The sequence below is a fragment of the Apteryx rowi genome, unplaced genomic scaffold, assembly GCF_003343035.1.
Source record: "Apteryx rowi isolate R43461 unplaced genomic scaffold, aptRow1 scaffold_20, whole genome shotgun sequence".
NCBI lineage: Eukaryota > Metazoa > Chordata > Aves > Apterygiformes > Apterygidae > Apteryx > Apteryx rowi.
Window position 1 is genome coordinate 2,710,324 of NW_020448308.1, and position 18,543 is coordinate 2,728,866.

Here is an 18,543-nt window from a genome sequence, read left to right on the forward strand (position 1 = left end):
TGCTGCTGTTTTAGTGCAATTTTGTGCTATTTTTGCATTATTGGGTGTGCTGAGCACCAGGTGTCTCCCCCAGGATCTTGAGATGTTAGGGGCCCTTGTTCTTTCCTGATTGTCTTTGGTTACTACCCTTCTGCTTGACTGCCCTAGGAGAAAAAAACCAAAAGTCTCAATCTGTGAAGGCTACAGCAGGGATTTAGGGCAGTGTATTGGTTTACAGAAAGATCATATTTCTGTGACTGGCACAATCCCGCGAATGGCTTCATTAATTTCATCAGGACCCGGTATTGTAGGTAGCGCAGCTGGTTAGCTTTGTTTGGGTAAGCCACCTTCGTGTGGAACGTGCAGTACTGCGTCTTGTCGACTCTGCTGCTGCTGGTTAAATCCCTGCAGCGGGAGCTGGATTGAAATGGCGACAGCAAATGTCCCAGCTGCTGCGTTTAATGGGTCACCGTTGCTGAGCTTGTAACGGTGTCATATATGAGTGGTAAGAGCGTGCTTACCAAGAAACCTGCTACTCGGGTGAAATTGGTGAATACTGGTGCCGTATTCCTGGTATCACAGTATAGAAAGCAACACAGCTTAAGATTAGAGAGAGATGCATAATTTTTAGCAAAAAAGCAAGAAGATTGACTTTAATTGTGATTTGTAGACTTTTCCTGAATAAGCCACTCTCTGCTGTTCCTGATAACGGAGGCTGGAAGAAAAAAGCCAACATAGATGCTTCAGGGAGCAGTGTGGAGTGGGGCAGTGCGGAGCCTCCCCAGCACAGTAGCCCTTGTTCAGGGCTGCTCCGCTCTCCCTGAGTGTGGGGCTTTGCGGGAGGGCTTAGTAGCCTGGGAGCGGTACTAGCTAGGAGCTGGCCCTGTGCCTTAAGTGACGCTGCTCTTCAGCCGATGGGCCTGGGCTCTTGGGGTATGTGCTGCAGAGACACCCCGGTACCACCAGATGAGCCAGCTTACACCTGGAATGGTTGACACTAAACTGGAGGAGATAAACCCTGATGGATCTGAGCTGACTACATGCTGCCTGGTATCTCCATATTGCCTCTCCTTCCTGTTCCTGATTCTCCCTCTCGTTTTTGGTGTAGGCTGTAGGCAGAGTTAAACCTTGCCAGACCTGCTTCTGCTTCTTTGCTTTGGCTGTGAGCTGCCTCTGGAACATCTGTAGCTGCTTTTGTTTGGTGTAGTCCAGTGGGATTTATATTTCGGACCAGTCTGGCTCTCTACGGAGGCAACTGGGACATTGCTTATCCAAGTTGATTCATAATCCAGATGAGCTGAATGCAGATAGTGAAGAATCGGCAGTGTGTTTGTGAAGGAAATCCCAGATACTTTGCTTTTATTTCTCTTGGGTTATGGCTAGTGAGAATATTTTTCTTTCAAAAAAGTTGTGTATATTTGGAGGTGGTGTTGTCACTCGGTCTAAGCACCGTTGTCATCAAGTTTGCTGTCTTTGTGCTATGCATGAGCTCACTAGTGCTAGGAATGAACTGAAAACTGCCTATGAGATTTGTGTAATTTTAAAATGATTCCCAAAATCTCATGACAAGCAAAAAGACATCATTTTACCGAGGCTGCGTGGGTCAGCTATGAACAAGCTCTGGGGGCGAAGGTGAGAACCTTCTAAACCTGTTCTCCCTGCAGCTGGAGCGCATGTGTTAGGTGAAACCAGAAAAAACAGTGGTAGTAGGTTCACACCCCAACAAAGCTGCTGTGCTAGGTTAGCTAAGAAATGTCAGATTTAACTCTTATTGAAGCATAGTATCACTGATCTAAACTGCAGGAAAAATACAAATTCAGAGCCAAGGTCTGTTAACAAGACTCATTTGCACTCAACGGTTAGCTTGTGAGTGTTGATCTGTGCAGTTATGGGAAAGAACAAACTTCAGTCCTTCATCAGAGGGGCAATATTTGGGCAGAGTAAATGCACTGAAAGGATGTTTAGACGCGGAAGACAAAGTTGAGGGATGAAATCTGTACCAGCCAAGAAGCAGTCTGGCTTCCAGTTATATTTTTAATGCTATATTTTGTTATATTGCTTGTTGTTGCAGTTTTGTAATGAAGTGCATACTCCCCTTCCCCCCCCACCCCCCCCAGCAGCAAAACTAGTCCGTGGTGGTCTAGCAGAGGCTGCATTTCTGTCTCCCAAGGAGCAGCAGATCTTGCAGTGGTGTGTAAGAATGAACTCAGACTCGCATCCAGATGTATCTTGGTGTTCTCGGGAATTGCATCCTTTCTACGAGTGTGGCAGGGTTTGTTTCAGTGTGTGCAATGTGAGGTGGTGGGTTAGTAGAGGGAGATGTGCTTTGTGGTTAAACAGCGAGTTTTCTGGAGAGTAGCAGACAGCAGAGAGACAGTTTGTCATTTTGGGAATACTCATTTGCATTATATCTGATGAAGGGTAAAAATATTTTGCTATTGCATGTTAAAACTTCTTTCTAAGAGGAGCATATTCCTTTTTTTTTTCTCCCTAGTTTTTCCATCCATGTTTTCTATATGCTTAAATAACTTTTCTTCATGAAGCTGATATCTTTCTTTTGCTTCCATGCGTGCTGCCGAGCGACTGTTAGAGGGTATCTATTACTGGTGGGTTTATCAAGATTGGCACGTGTGCTCTTGTATGAGCGTAAGGAAGATGGAAAGTAACTGTCTTGTGGTTTAGTTTTTGCTTGCCTCAAATATTTTTATTTCTTGGCTCCCAAAAGTAGAAGCAAGCAATCAGCATGTGGAATGAGATACAGCTTGGTTTGATTTAACATTCCGAGAGCTACTTTTTTTGTCATTATTTTACCCCTTGTAAAAGGAAAAACACAGATTTGTTAACCATTCCTGCCTGATGAGGTGGTCACCATGCCACGGAGTTAAGTGCTACGTCCTTGGTAGTCTACCAGTGTTTTTTGTAATGGTTTATTCTTTGTTACAAGCCTTTACTTGGGCAAAGGCTGATCTTGGCACAGTCGCACCAAAGGATTTATGGATATTTATAATAAATATTAACTGATCTGGAAGTTCTTTTTTGGCAATACGTGATTAAGGCTAATAGATGCATCATGAGTGGCAGCCAGCTTTTAATTGTTCAAAGAATGGATTTAAATTGCTCTTTTTGTGTAGTACTTTGATAATGGATAAGGTATTATGCTTTTTCATAGCTTTGCACTGGGGGTTTGCATTGGGCAATCGTGTTGTCACGCACATTTTAAGGGCCTAATCTTGGAGAAACAGCCAGGTTCATTAGATCTACTGAACTGTATCCTACTCTTTCTAAAAATAAACGGTGTCCCAATGCTATAGATGGGGATAATGGAGAAAACTTAAGTTTGAAAGGGAGAAACTGGTGAAATTTGAAAAGTCGTTCACATGTGACTTGCTGTTAAGCAAGTAGGAATAAATATTCTCATGCTGGCACAGGGCAACGGGATGTCTCTAGATTCAATATTCATCTGTCACTGTGCAATCTGGTTACTCAAGAATGAGTATCCTAAACATGCAGTGCACTAGACTTCATAATTTTTTTGGAAAGAGCCTTCCCATTTGCATTAGAAAATTAGTCCTATACCCAACTTCTGATCCAAAAGAAAGTCCCAGATGCTGAGGTTGAGGTCTCATGGTCAACAGCAGGGCTGCTTAGGATGTGCCGTCCTCTGCTGTGCCAGGACAGTTGTGTGTGCGGCTGTGCAGTGAATGAGATCAGGGCCTGCTCCTGCAGAGCCCTTCTCCTCCCCTGTTTCCTGGATAAGCTCCCGGACTTGATTAACTGTGCATCTGCGGAGCAGAAACAACCTTCCAGGAATGGGAACAAGGTCTCTTGGAAATGGGGCATATTTTCCAGCCACCACTAGCTTAGGAGGTATTAAAGTGACCAGAAGGACTGCATCAGATGGTGAGTAGAGGCACAGGAGGAAAGGGGGAGATTGGGAAGAAATATGTAGTTACACTCCAATTTCACCTTTAATTTCGGATTACTAAGGTGCTATCTTAGTCAAAAAGCTGTAATGTTAAAAGCCACTGTCAACATCCTAACCCTCAAAGGAGACTGATGAAATGCTTTCCAAAGATGGTCTTGGGAACACTATTAGAAACCAAAAGACATGGCTCAATGAAGGTGGTGTTTTTTGTTTTTTCTTTTGTCACATCATCTGTTTCACCTCTGATATTCTGCAGGCAGTAAATTACCTGCCCCCCTCCCTCTGGAGGATAATCCCATCATCCTCTACCTCCCCATCCCCAAGTGACTTGGCCACAGCTGCCAACTAACCTTGTTGCAGGTCATCGAAATGATCAACTTTGTTCAACATCTGTTCTTCCCTTTATACTCTGTCTTAGTAGCTTCTTTTTCAGACCTGAAGAGGGACTTGTGCATCTACTCTACTGCTTATTAAACCTTTTATTGCCTGCATCTTCAGATGGCTGCTGGTTGTGTCACTGCCAATTTATCCATAATGTGCTTTTAAAGGTGTTTAAACCTCGCTGACCTGTGTCTAGCGAGTCGGAAGGCTTCTGGATGTCTGTTGTTGTCAGCTTGCAGGGTCAGTGATGAAGAAAAAAATGCTGCAAGGCTTAATCCATTTGAAATGGGGCTCTTTCACTCCTTCACGAGTGCTAGTATTTTTTTTCCTAATGCAATCTGAAGTGCTCTAAATCCTTTCAAACAGCAAAGTACCATTTTTCTCCAAAGTATGCGTGTATTACCACATGCAATGGTTATTTGTGCTGCCCTGACTTGTCTGCGCGTTTCGCAGGATACACCTTTAAAATCTTGAGCCACGCTGTGGGTCCAAATGCTACGGGAGCTGCAAGGTGTTTGAGACCTGTTGTGAAATGTCTTATTTGTCTGAGCTATCTTGAATTTTGAGGGGATTTTCTTAAGACTTGCACATGGAGTTGTAACAGCTAAATCTCTACCAGTTCTTTCATCCTCCAGGCATGTTAGGATATTGCATTAAATACATGTAAACATAACAAGTTGCAACACTCCAAAAGAAAAATGTGCTCTTAGCAGCTGTTCAAACTTAATTCTCATTATATTCATTCTTTTCTATAGATAATTCTGCCAGCAAAAGCGTAAACAAGTCCTGATTATTACTTATATCTTAAATAAGCTGAAAGTCTCCTGAATGACATAAAGAAAATAGGTTTAAATCTCTCTTTTTTTTTTTTTGTATCGCTTCTGAAACTCAGTTTTTAATTTTAGCGCTTTAATTGGGACTACTTAGCTTTGAAACTAATCCCACAACTGAATAACGTGCAGATAAAAATGTCACGTTCTGGTTGCTGATACTGTAGTCTCTGATGCCATAATTTTTTGCCACACTGTGATAAACATATGCTGTAAATTATAGGGAGGGTTGTTCTAATACCTATGTCATAACTGCATTTTTTTTGTTATTCTTCTTGTAATGGTATACCATTACTATACCATTGACCTTTTTTAAAAAATTTTTTTGCTGTGCTTTTCTAGACTGCTGAAGTTTCAAGCATGCTTAGAAAGAAAAATCAATATAAATTCACCTAATCGATTAGTATGCATCTTTCTAGGCACAAAGGGTTTGTGGTCTCATCATGGTCCGACGTTACAACTTTTGAACACCCACTTCTAGCTTTGGATGAAACAGCAGGAAGTATAAAAGAATAGAAAAGTGAACAGTTCTTTCTGTTACTTTCTCTGTGTATGTTTGCTCATGTGGGGGTATTCTGGATTTTTAAAGTTTTTTTTTTTTATCCCCTTTGTTTATTTGTGTAAGGGAGGATTTAGTTTTCTTGCACTGTTGTGTATATCTGAACAGATTTTATATTTCATTTTATAGGGGGAAAATGGCCCAAGCTACTGCACCAGCAATGTCCATCCACGATGAGGACTCCTCTGAAAGCAGGATGGTGGTTACATTCCTCATGTCGGCGCTCGAGTCAATGGTTAGTAGAGACAGTTAAGCAACTGTGTCACACCCCTGTCTTGGCACATGCAAGATTACACCAGTGTCTTGCCTCCTGCTGGGGAGGGGAAAAAGTGTGATGTTATACCTGTACCTTAGGGTGTGCTACTTAATTGCCTGTTATTGACTCTCTGCTTGTGGAGATCCGTGCTAAGAGTGATCTTAACAGCCGCCTTGTTTCTCATTGTGCTGTGATTGTTTTAACAATTCTTTTGTCAAATAAACAAACTGGAAATACTTCTTGATTGATTAGAGGATAGTTAAAAGGCAAGAATGTATTCTGGTGTGATCTTGCACACAGTCGGTCTTGGGGCTTATGCCTTATCTGCAGATGCTCTAACATTTCCACAAAGCTTGTTCAGAAAACGCTTGTGTTTAAGTTGGCATATCCCCTGTTTTGTGGAAATTTAGTCCCACTGTGTGGTGGGACTTCAGGTTGGTCAGAACTTTGAGGGGGAAATGCCTGCACTGCTTCCATAAAGTTGAGACACTGTCAAAGACTTCATTCTCTGTAATTGTTGTATTCAATGATAAACAAAAACAAGCCTTTCTTTTTAGCAGTGAAACTTTGAGTGGTATGGTTATAAAATAAGAAAATTGGCTTCAGACTCTTTTTCCCAACGGGTATGTTCTGTTCCTACAGCCTTTGTGTGTCAGGCTTTTCTCACGGTGCAGCAGCTGTTGGTGTCTTTCTAGGCTGCAGCAAACGCTGATCATCTGAGTTCCTAGGAGAAGTGGACTTTCTGTGGTCACTTCTTGATGATCTCGCTGTCTTTCTCAGGATCTTCCTGTCTGACCCTTGCACTGCAGGCTTCCTGCCTTACTTGCCTGCTGGATGTTTCTCCCAGCAGAACACACCTCGTTGTTTATAGGGAAGGTGCAATCTTTCCCTTCTTCTAGAGACTTCACTTGAGCCAGAGCGCAGCAGGCAGGGTAAGGCAGACTGCAGGCAGCCTTCTTGCTTGCAACCACACCTTTCCAAACAGACCACAACTTGTATTAACACAGTGTGCTGTGAATGAGAAACTCATATAGGCTCTGTTGAAAGCTGAAATTGGTATAAAGCACTCAATATGACTGTGCAAAGGGGAAGTGATAATTTCCAATGGATTGACTTAATAAATAATTTTAATTAAAACCAGTACAATTGCTGGGTCTAGACGAGGCCTTAATTTCAGTAATGCTTCTGAAATGCTGTGAGATTCTTGATGAAAAGCACTCCAGAGGTATAAATTATCCTTCGCCTAATGGGTGATGTTGTGTTACTTGCAGCACCTTCTGAGGGGTGGATGGTGGCTGCAGAAGTAATAAACTGTTTTACTTAATTCTACGTACGTTTCCATTAACTACACTCTTAACTGTGGTAATAAAAGCTTTTTTGTTCTTTCTCTTTATAGTGTAAAGAACTTGCCAAGTCCAAGGCAGAAGTTGCCTGTATTGCTGTATATGAAACAGATGTGTTTGTAGTTGGAACTGAGAGAGGAAGAGCCTTTGTCAATTCTAGGAAAGATTTTCAGAAGGATTTTGTTAAATACTGTAAGTTTCAACATTGCATTTTTGTATTTCACAAGCTACCTCATGTATATTGCATAATACTAATATCTTTTGGGAGCACGGTTCAGTGTATCGTAGCTACATACTATAAGTATGTTAGCTGTGGAAAACCAGCTGTTCAAGAACAGAAACTGTGATTAACAGTGGTCTTGTTTAGAGTGTTATTTCAACTGTGGCTGACAATGTTTTTGGTTTTTCTTTTATTTTTTTTAAAGAACATGAAAAACTATAACAGTAAGTGTTAGACTGTCCACCCTAACGATATTTTCTGTGTTTGCTAGTGCATGTTAATTCACCTTTGCATCCTCTCTTCCAGTCTCCCCACCCTTTCTTCCTCTCATTAAGGTTAGGCAGGGCACTGAATAGGTAGTGGATGACTTCTCTCAGCTCGAATGGTCCTTGCTCTTCAGATTGCTTCATGTTTCCTTTAAAGCAGATGCATATTTTGGACCTATTATTGGCATTACTATTATTATCTTTTACCTTGGGGTTTTTCTTTTTCTGTCTCTGTAGTTTAGTAGACAGAAATAAGCCATTGTGGTATGGATACCTAAAATTACATCTGTATAATGTTTGTACTGTTTTAACAACTTTTTAAATGCATTGCTACAGTAAAATGGTGAAGTTTTTGTGCATATAAAACATGGTGCACTGAGTACAAGACAATTTAAGAGTTAGCTTTCACAGATTTAGTGACTCTTTGGGGCAGTGCTGATGTGCTCATTTAGGAAAGTGTTGCTGAGGGACACTGCTTATTCATTAAAGAAATGTATGTTTACCTGCCTAAGGGAAGGGAGAAGATATAGGTCAAGAGCACGGTATGAGGGAGGATTCAGTCTGTGAGGGGATTTAAAAACAGTAGCTGTAAGATGTTGTGCCTTGACTAATTGAGCACTGCTTGAAAAGCAACTGTGTTTAGTCTGTAACAGCAATTTGCTCCTAAAAATGTTTTTGCTGCTAGCTAAAATTGTCCTGCAGAGTTTGTCTGAAGGGTTCACATGTTCATGGTGAGGCTCTGGATTTTGCCAGTGTCATACATGCTTGGATAGTGACTTTCTGAATTCTGGGGATTTCAGGTTTTCACCTGGCTTTATTTCCTAAAGGGCTTCCCTGAAAGCCTAGAGATACTGTTTTATTGACAGTTTGGTGGCACTTCCTAGACCCTGATATACCAGGGGCTCTGTATACTTACATGGTGAAACTGGGGACATCTTCTATAGACCGGAAATCTGGAAGATCTGGTAACTCGTGTTTGATCTCCCTGGCAGGTCTGTAATTAAAGGAGAGAGAGCAGTCTTAGTTCTGGTTCTGCACCCCGGGATGCCCTGGCATCCTATCTATGCTTGTGTTTGACTGTATCAGCGGTGGTTTCTACAGATACATGCATATGTTTAAATCTTATGTTAGTTCTGATAATCCAGATCCTTTGTGTTACTCCAGTTACAAGATATTCATGCTTGGAAAGTGTTTTTATACTGTCAGGTAGACCAGATTAAACAACATTCACTTTAAAAACAGTATTTTCATTATACTTTCCCCAGAACACCGTTATGGTATAGATCTGTGTGAATAAAGCTGCCTAACTTCAGATTCAATGCATTTGCGTTCCATTAAGTGCATATCGCCCATAGTTCCTGGGGAACTGTGATGCTGGAGTTCCAGTTTTCCCCTGCTGCTAGCAAAGATGTTGCTCACTGTGATGTTGATATTCCAGAAAATTTGATTTCAGAACATCAATTTTTAGGAATAATAGTGTCATATATTTCTGGGAATGTTGATTCCATCACCACTTCTGGCAATTTTGAGCAGGTCATGAAGTTTATAGTTTAACATCTGATCTAAAGTTCAGAACTGTGGAGGCAACAGGTCCTTTTCCCTCACGCGTTGTTTCTTCGCTTAAATGTGAAAGTTAGCAATAGATGATGTCAGCTGCCATTTTATTAGGTTTTTCAGAAAAATCAGGAAAGTCAGTTCTGTGTTGGTTTTTATAAGCTGGAATTGTGCCCTTTTTGTTCCTTTATGATTAATAACGGCCTCCAAGAGATTCTTACCATTGCTGTTAAAGTTAAATTTTTAAAAGTTGAGCTGCGACCTCATTTGAAATATATGTGTTGTGCTGCTGACAAAATTGAGAATTATCTATGCGTAGAGCACTTGTGTGGATCTCTCTTAAGTATGTAAACTGGAGTGTATTTACTAAGTGTTCCTCTGGTAATGTCTGACTTTCTCCCTTTTGTGAAAAGCCTTTTCAGTCTTTGTTTCTACTTTTCTCATAGCCCCTTCTTATATTTCATGCAAATATGAAGAGTTTTCAGAACTTGGAGGGCTAAGGTTTCAGACATGCTGGTTTTTTTAGTAATGAGTATAACTTAGTGGGCTAAATTGGTAGAATATATATTGCGAAGCAGGTTTGTGAAGGAAGTAGCATATGCATTTTCTAGCAGTATAGGTCTGATTAAAAATAACAGCAGTTCAGTGAGCAGCGGAACTGAAGTCTGGTTTCCTGTGGCTTTCATTCATAACGACTTTCTCCCACATGGATTCTTTAATGCCTAGTTGCATGGGGAGGAAGGAGACTTGCACGCATCTCATGTACCTTTTACCTTAAAATCATGCAGGTTTTTTATTTTTTATATATATAAAAAATAAATAAATTTATATATATAAATATGACACATATATGAATTTTTAACATTAGTGTCTGCCATGTATGGAATGTGGAAGAACCAGACAATAGGCATTAATGATTAAAACAAGGTCAGACAATATATTTTGAATTGTGCTCGATTAAGATGGCTGTGAACACTATGCTACAGTGAAATGGTGCGTTTCAGTCATGCCTCATAGTATAAAACTATGTTTGTACTTGTATGCATGATGTATAACTGACCATGCAAGTTACATTAAGACTGTATAAGTTTCTCTTGTACATAAAAAGAATATATTCTTTGAGTGCCTGTTCGTATACAGAATATGAACAAGCATGGATATTTGAGCACTGTAAGCTATCAAGGTCATACACCTCTTGCCCTACCAGTACCTCTTTGTTTTAGCTGCTGTTCCATGCTGAAGTGTATTGCTCGGTCCTCAGTTCCTTGGTGGCCTGCAGCAAGATGAAATGCCTTGTTGCTGTCTTTGGATTGCTGTGGAGTTGTGGGTTATGAGCCATCCTGAACAGGAGGCTTGTGCCTGGGATGCCTCAAGAGCACTGTTCCCTTCATGTCTTCATCTTTGTCATCCTGGCAGTTTCCCTTGAGGTTTGGTCAAAGTTGATACTGGCTCTGTGGAACTGGCTGTCATTCAGATGGAGCTGGAGGTGATGATAAAGCAAAAGAGGCATCAGCTCATCCCCTGGTCATATTTGCCTGTCAGAAATGGACTTTTGGAAGGGCTTTCTGACATGGAAACACGTCTTTGATCATCTGCTCTGGACTTTGAAAGAGATTGCCCAGCACTGTGCATTCCATCACATCTGCTAAGGACCTCATTATTCTCCAGGAGTCGTGGTTGCCTCTGCCAGCATTTCCACTGGCACCAGCTGTTGCACCATCGGTATGTAGGCCACACTGAAGCATAGTCCTGCTGGTTCTGCAGCTTTCTCTCACCTCTTCCAGTCACGCTGTTTCTTTCTTCTTTGGTGTCAGGGTTCTGGGCTCACTTGCCTGAGGTGGGGCCATCTTGCATCTGTAGGCTATTCATCCTGGATGATAAGTCCTTTATTTAAGGAGCCTTGGTTTTCCTTCTGATGGACTCAGGGTTCCATGCTGATTTTTAGCAATGCATCTGGTATGGGCCAGAGTTCTGCTCCAAGTCCAGCTAGAGACTTTGGCCCAGAGTCTTTCATTTTTCTCATCTGTACCTCCATGTCCATCCAGCCACAGGTTGCAAGAATTCCTTGTAGCTTCAAGAATGATCAGAATCCGAATGTTTTTAATGGGCACAGCCATTCCTCCTGCTAATGATGAATGAATGACACAAGATGCTCCAAAGACCTTATGGAAAAGATTACTCAGCTTTGGCTCCCTAATATCTTTGGTCACTGGATTACTGTTCCCTTTTGGATATCTTCTACCATCTTGTTCAGGCAAGTAAAATGACTCTTCCCATAAATTAGGCTATTGTGGACCTGCTTGAAGATCTGTGGCTAGGCTTCTGTCTCCTTGATTCCTCCTGGTCTCTGAGCAAGTATAAAGTATCAGGTTCTCTGGGGATTAGAGTGGATTTTGCCTTTTTTTTTTTTTTTTCTCTCTCTCATCCTGACATTGTTTCCTTATCTCTCTGATTTTGTAGCTAACAAAAAGCTTCAGCAGTTTAGAGGACAAAAAGCAAACAAAACAGAACTCTGAAAGACAGGATCTTACTGGTGTAGAAAGCAAACAAATAAACAAAACGTAGCAAGTCTTCATTTGGTTTGCCGACTGTTGAACTTCATGGAGCCTCCTGTAATTTCTGAAGCTGGCATTCTTGGTCTATGTAGTAGCATCCACTAGGTTCCCGAGAGAATTAAGCATCTCTCTGGCAGAGGGTCACATAATGTCCAGGGTCTTGCTCTGGTGGATGCTGGCTTCCTGCTCCATTCCTGTCTTTATGGCTATGCAGTGACAATCTGGACTTCAGGTTTTGGTTTCTACAGAAGCTGCTCTTCACTGTGCAGGATTTCTTCTCAGTAGAGAATGAGCTTTTTTAGCTCTAATAAGGCTTCTAATGCACAGAAGGACTCTAGAGCAATCCTTTAAACTTAAAGATGTGTGTACTGGCTTTTGAATAGTCAGTATGTAGATCTGTCAGCTACACTGGAGAGTCTGTCGACTTCATCCCATTTGTTCATCCCCATAGCCTGGAGGGTGCCTATATAGGACTAGATGCAAGTCTGTTACTACCTTGACTTCCTCTTCTGCTTTTGTCTTCCAGGCAGCATCTTCCCAGCTATGCCAGAGGGGTATAACTCACTTCTTTTGTCTTTGCTTTCTTTGTTTGCTTCAGTGCTAGAATTTTGCTAGACTGGGTGCTGTCTGTACTGGACACTGAAAACAGAATGTATCATTTCTTTATCTCAGTTTTCCTCTCTTGCTTGCTTTCCCTGTTTCTAGGGGTTCTTCTCATGAAATCTTACTCTTGCTGTTCTTTGAGTGACAGAACTGGCTTGCCCTTACATTAAAAATTAATGTTTAAAATACAACTGCACAGGACAAAGCTGTTCAGATGTTCTAAGAGGTGGTCTTCTGTCTCTAGTGATAATATCCACAGGTAGAGGGGAACTGTCACCAGTGAACAGAGTGCACTCCACCAGGGCTTGGGCCAGCTTGGTGGTATCACATATATAATGTCTAGATCCTGGACAGCTGCGAGGCAGTTTTTTAACACTCCGGATGTGCTTTCATCAGCAGTGATGGCATTGCTTCCTTCAAGAGATCTCGGCAGCAGTGAGTACAAGCTCTGTGGTTGCTGTCTGCATGATGACTTTCTTCTGGAGGAATATTTGACACTAGCTGGAGTCATCCCCAATGGAAAAGTACATATGGATAGTACACCCCGAAACTCCAGTTGTCTGTATGCAGCTTCTTTCTGTTGTTTGCTTGTCACAATCTGTCATATGCCATCTATTAGTGACAAAAGGTACATGTACTCCAAATAGCCTGGATAATAAGTGTTGGTCTTGTGTTTTTTGTTATTGTTTTTTTTTCTCTTTTAAACTATATGTATTGTGTGAAATCCAGTTGATGCTTCTCTTGCAGTTGAGGTTTAAAAGGTGTTAATATTCTCCACTGCATGACCACAGCTGCAAATACTTCCAGTATTGGCAATAAAAAAAGCAATGCTAGCCAACAGGGCCAGATTTACAAAGCTATTTAGGTGCCTAAAAAATATAGAGCAATACTTCTGAAAGTCTCCATGACACTTATCTGTAAGCATCTAAATAGCTCATAAATCCTGTATTTTGTCTTGAACTGTAGTGTTCCTCTCCCAACCTGCCCTTGCAGCTGGTGGAATGCAAAAAGCATGGTGTAGGTGCAGATGATTACTTTTTTTAACTAGAGCTCAGTAAACTTTACATCCTCATACTGTGTTGTTAATAAATATACAGTTTTAAGATGCTAAAGCTCTGATTGGCATGGTTTGCTGCTTTTTTCTTTTTTTCTAATGGATGAATTTATTTGTGTTTGATCCTAGCTGTGTATTGTCTATGTACTTTGGCCATATGCAAAACTGAACAGACTGATACTGCAGGCCTGAGGGTGTCACGCGCATACCTTATGTGTTTGGAAGATGATAGGTGGGAGTCGAGCTACAGCGGTGTGAAATATTTTTATTGACTCAGTAGCATCAGGTTAATTTTAGACTTGTGCTTAAAAATGTCTTTGATTAAGTCTGCTAAGATAGTCCCTAACACTGCAGCTTGCTACTTACTGTGTGCACCATACTGCTAGTCTGTACAGAGTCCTTTTATGATACTTTATTTGCATGCTGTAACAATGATGTAAATAAAGCATTAGAACAGCTGATCTGCTTCTTCCTAACAATTGTGACTAGCTCTGTTCTATAGGTCTTGCTTGTCTTGCCTGTGTTAATTCAGAAACAAAGATAAATAAATGGCATGTTTAGCCTTTCAGCTATAAAGTGGGATGTGTCTGACTTGAAATCAAGTGCACAACAGATCCACTGACCTGCATGAAAAACTCTTCAATATTTTAATAGTAGAAGTTGTTAGTGGGTCTAATTGCTATTGATTTGTATTTGTTTGTCCTTGTTATAATACCTAAAGGACAATCTTCATCTTCACTTCTGTCTTTGATTATATGCCAGAGCAAATAGTGAAAATGCCATTCTGTAACTAGTCAACTTTTTTTTTTTTTTTTTCCCTCCCCCTCCTTCTTTCTTTATGTCACTTGGAGGCTAATCCCTTGATACTAATGTAGCTAGTTAAAAATACTGGTTCTCTTTGATGTGTCAGTGGGGAAAAGGGTTTCCCACAGTCACTTGGTTGGCCCATAAACTATTTTGTGGTCAGCTGAGACTTCTGTGGCTTTGCTGCTCCTGAAGCTACAGAATATTTTGGAAGAGAAAGGATTCATTAAATCACTAGACATGCATCATCTGTGAAAGAAACAGTATGAGTCAGGCTGAAAACTAATCCTGACCAAATACTAGTGGATTTGGCACGTGTGCCATCACTAATGTTACCTATTTTAAATGAAGATTGGGGGCTGAATCTACTGTGCCTCTTGTTTCAGCTTTGGTGTTCCAGTGCAGTTTAAAATGGGGACAGTTTAACAATACATCCCAAAAAGAAAAGATGTTGGAATAGTGTTTTTTTAAAAGTGAAACTATCTAGATGCTTTAATATTGCCAAACCACAGCGGTTTTGCACCTCTAACTCTCAGACTCTTCATGCCAGATTTCCTTTCAGCTATTTGGGAGCGGCCTCTTTAAAACAACCTCTGCTGAATGCTTATTTTGTTTTGAGTATCTGCTGGAACAAGCCTTTCCCAGTCAGTTTTAATGGGAGCTTATTCAGCTCTGGCTCTCAGTTATGTTCCTTAGTTTCACTTCCCTTTTTGCAGCAGATGGCTTGGAAAAATTTGCACTTCTGCAAATTGCAGGAAGAGAAGAGGTAGCCAGCTGCTCCTGGCCTCCTGACTGCAGCCCATCACCCTTTCCCAGACTTACTGTGCTGGTTAACATAAGGCATTTGCTCCTACCGTGCTTGTCATTTAGGAGTTAAGACCTTGCATCCCCTTTTAGTGGAAGGATCACATAAGTGTTCCCATGTCTGTTTTATGTTGTCCCCTGGGTTGCATCATGCCTGTTTAGTGAGGTGTTACGCTAACCTGGTTGACTCTGCCTAGAGTTGATTAGGGCACGCTTTCATAATCCTTTTTGCTTTGGAAAGTTGTGGGCATGGTAACTGCAGGCTCTCTTGCGTATCTCCTTTCCTGCTCTTCTGCAGCTATCTGCGTAAGGTGTCCTTTAGCGTTTGTGCCTAGGCCTCTACGTGATTAAATTCCTAGCACTGTGATTTAGTTGTGGGAGTTCCTATATTCCTAGGACATTACAAAGATGTATGGAGTGTCCTCATTGCTCAAGTTCACAAGGTACCTTCTCCACCTTTTTATTTAATAGAAAGTATGCAGTTTCCGATGTTACTACTGGAAAGCTTAGACTTTTTCTGCAAGCATCACAACCACCTCCAGCACTGCTGTTCCAGCCTTGAAGCATTTACATCACTTTGTTTAGCAGAAGCATTAGTTCACATTTGGCCTCTGTTTCCACCCCTTCCCCTAGTTTGGAGGGGAGTTATTTGTTTGTTTTTTCCTGTTGCAGTCCTAACTGCTTGATAAAATGAGCTGTGTTTAGTCTTCAAATCCACAAGACTTTATATTATTTAAGATTTGTGTTTCAACCACTTTGTTTCCTGTTTGCAGAATGTAGCTATTAGTACATCTAACCTTAAAGACTGGGTCAGTTTTTTCAAAATAAATCACAGCTTATGTTTATTTAAAGAGGTAGCCTAGATGAGACATAAGATAACGTTGCTAGTACTTGCCCAATAGTTGTAGTTACAATTAGTAACAATAAAATCCAAAACAAATATCTGTTGTCTTTGTTATTGAGCTAGATCTGCGCTTCCCTCTCCCCCCACCTTGTTGTCTCCATCACTTAAATGGGTCAGCTTGAAACATAATGTAGTTTTTAAGCTGTTTTCCCCTCCTCCCCTCACTTCCCAAGTTGGTAAAAGGGCTTTACCTGAAGTGGGGGATGGTCAGTCCGCAGTTTCCTTTGCAGCCCTCTTCATGGTATTAGGGTTGAATTAATCTGTTAAGTTTTACTTTACCAGTAGTTTGCTTTGTCTTACAACTAAGTTTACCTCTTCTCCCAAGTGTTCAAAAGAAAAAGAAAAAAGCATTTTTCAAGATTTCTGTTGTATAGGGTGGACACAAGTTATATTTAAAGAATTTCAAAAGATCATTTTCTGCCTGCCTTTCTCAAGAGTTCTTACTTTGCTGTAACAAGGGTGCAGGTTTCACTGCCTTTGAATGCCAGCCCGCCTTTTTGACCTATAAAACCAATCAAGCATTGACAATTTGGACATTTTCTGTATCTCTAGATACGTGGCTTTGTCAGAAACAGCGATTCCTCTTGTTCATGTGCCAGTTCACTCTCCTTTTCTTTCTGGTGCCTTTGGCTTTAGCCATGCCCTGGCTTGCTCAAGGCTCTGCACTCTGTAGGTTTGTTTCAGATCTGGGTACCTGACCTCTCTTGCAAGGGAAGGCTCTGAGACCTTATTGGAGATGGGTCGCTTGAGTTGGTTAGTAGAAACCTTCCATGTTTCTGTCTCTGGCTAGCCAGTGAAGGGTTGTGAAGCTAAGAGTTTAGGAAGGCTGCTAAGGAAGTTCACTAATATTTCAGTGGAGACCACCCATCTTGTTCCTTCTCCGAGTTGCAAACAAACAGAAAATTATTGTAGATAGCTGATCTCTGGCTCCTATATCTGCCTCAGGAGTTTTGCTTTGCTTGTGGTTTAAGTGAACCTTTGATAATCATAACATGATTTTTCTTTAATTTGAGGTTAATGTCCAATTTCCGTAGCTGCAGACTTGGATGGCCTATAAAGTTTGTAGATGACCTGGGTTGACGTGTTACAAAACAAAGCAAAACACTATTTTACATACGTACACACACTTTCTCTCTTTGATTGTTGATATTTATTTTCGGGGAGTAGTTTTTCTTAAGTGCAAATGATAAAATGTATATGCGTGAGTGTTGTTTAAAAAAAAAAAAAAAAAAATTCCTGAATTTCCTTCCAAGAGCATCTCCACATAGATGACACTCATATTCTTATAATCACTTTCAGGTTTTCTGGACTTGCACCTGGGAGATTAAAAACCTTCTGATAGTATGCAAGGCATCTTGTAATAGTGTGGGACTACCTCTTTTGTTAGAGGAGTGGGGAACTCTGTAAACTTCAGCTACTCAATCCTGCCACCTTTTCTCTGTAGTTTGTGAGGCACCTCATCATCGGGTTGCATTCTTGAGGAGCTTTTCAGTTAATTAAACTCTTCATCTGCTAACACTTGAGTTTTTTGTCTCGGATTCTTTGGTGCGATGTGGACGGTGCTCCTTTTACGTTGTCTGTCTACAGCATATCCTGTTCGGCATGCTTTGCTCCGTAGGAGAAATGCAGCATTCCCCCTCCAACCAGCAGCTTCTCCCTTGTGTTTTGAAGATGTGCGCACTTTAGAGTCTGGCTTACTCTGCTGTACTCAGAGCATGTCTTTTGCTTTAGTGGACCTTCAAAATAGGTTTCTTATAATGTTTCTGAGCTGTAAATCTCTTCATTGAGTTATAAGCATAATAGCCACTATTTAAGACAGGAAGTTAGAGTCTGACGGTGCGGAGGTCAATGTGCAGCTATCTAATTGCTGCCATACTACAAGAAAGAATGGTAAATTGAAATTTTATCACTTCAAGTATTCAATTTTCTGTGCTATCACAAATGATACCCTAGAATTTTTGTAAGAGGACTTTTTTTCCTTTTAAAACAGCCTCTTCAGGCTTTAAAAAAAAGCATATCCTTTTCATAAGGCTGGCAAAAGCTGCATGCTGCTTGAGTGATTCTTTTCCTAGCCAAATGGTGGGCTGGACTAGCAAAACCAGTCTGCTGCTGTTCAAGACAGGTAAGAGGGTACCAAAACCAAAACCCCTGGGTAATACAAGAAGACAAGAGACACTCAACCATCTAGGGCCTCAAACTGCAAATCGAGGACAGTTACTAGTTGGGTCATTGTAATCCTGCTGGTTCTGGAATAGCTTTTGCAGAGCAATTGGACTAGCACCACAGTATGCTCCCAGCTGTGTACAACGTGGTTCTTTCACCATAAAACCTTCCCCCCTTATCAAACCATATACCCTATAAATACAGCCCCCACTTAGGATAGCCCTCCCCTACTTCCCCTCCAGCTCTTTTTGCAGGAATATTTATGTCCTTTACTCTTTCCATCCCACTCTTTGCCATGACTCTCTTGGGTTGCAGGAGAAGAGGAAGGGGGCAGCTGCCCTGG

At 41.1% G+C, this 18,543-nt stretch overlaps 1 protein-coding gene across 10 annotated transcripts in view; it reads left to right on the plus strand.

The window, feature by feature from the left end:
• Positions 1–18,543, plus strand: part of GTF2I (general transcription factor IIi) — an 84,038-nt gene that overhangs the window by 4,076 nt on the left and 61,419 nt on the right. For 9 of the 10 annotated variants that reach the window (XR_003253146.1, XM_026063612.1, XM_026063610.1 and 6 more), the window contains exons 2-3: positions 5,804–5,909; positions 7,327–7,465. Coding sequence is in view for 9 of the 10 variants with exons in the window: in XM_026063612.1 (XP_025919397.1) it covers positions 5,811–5,909; positions 7,327–7,465 (238 nt within the window). In the remaining variant the exon portion in view is untranslated. Of the gene's footprint in view, positions 1–5,803; positions 5,910–7,326; positions 7,466–12,765; positions 13,100–18,543 lie in introns of those variants that run through there. The other variant, XM_026063617.1, reaches the window with a different exon arrangement.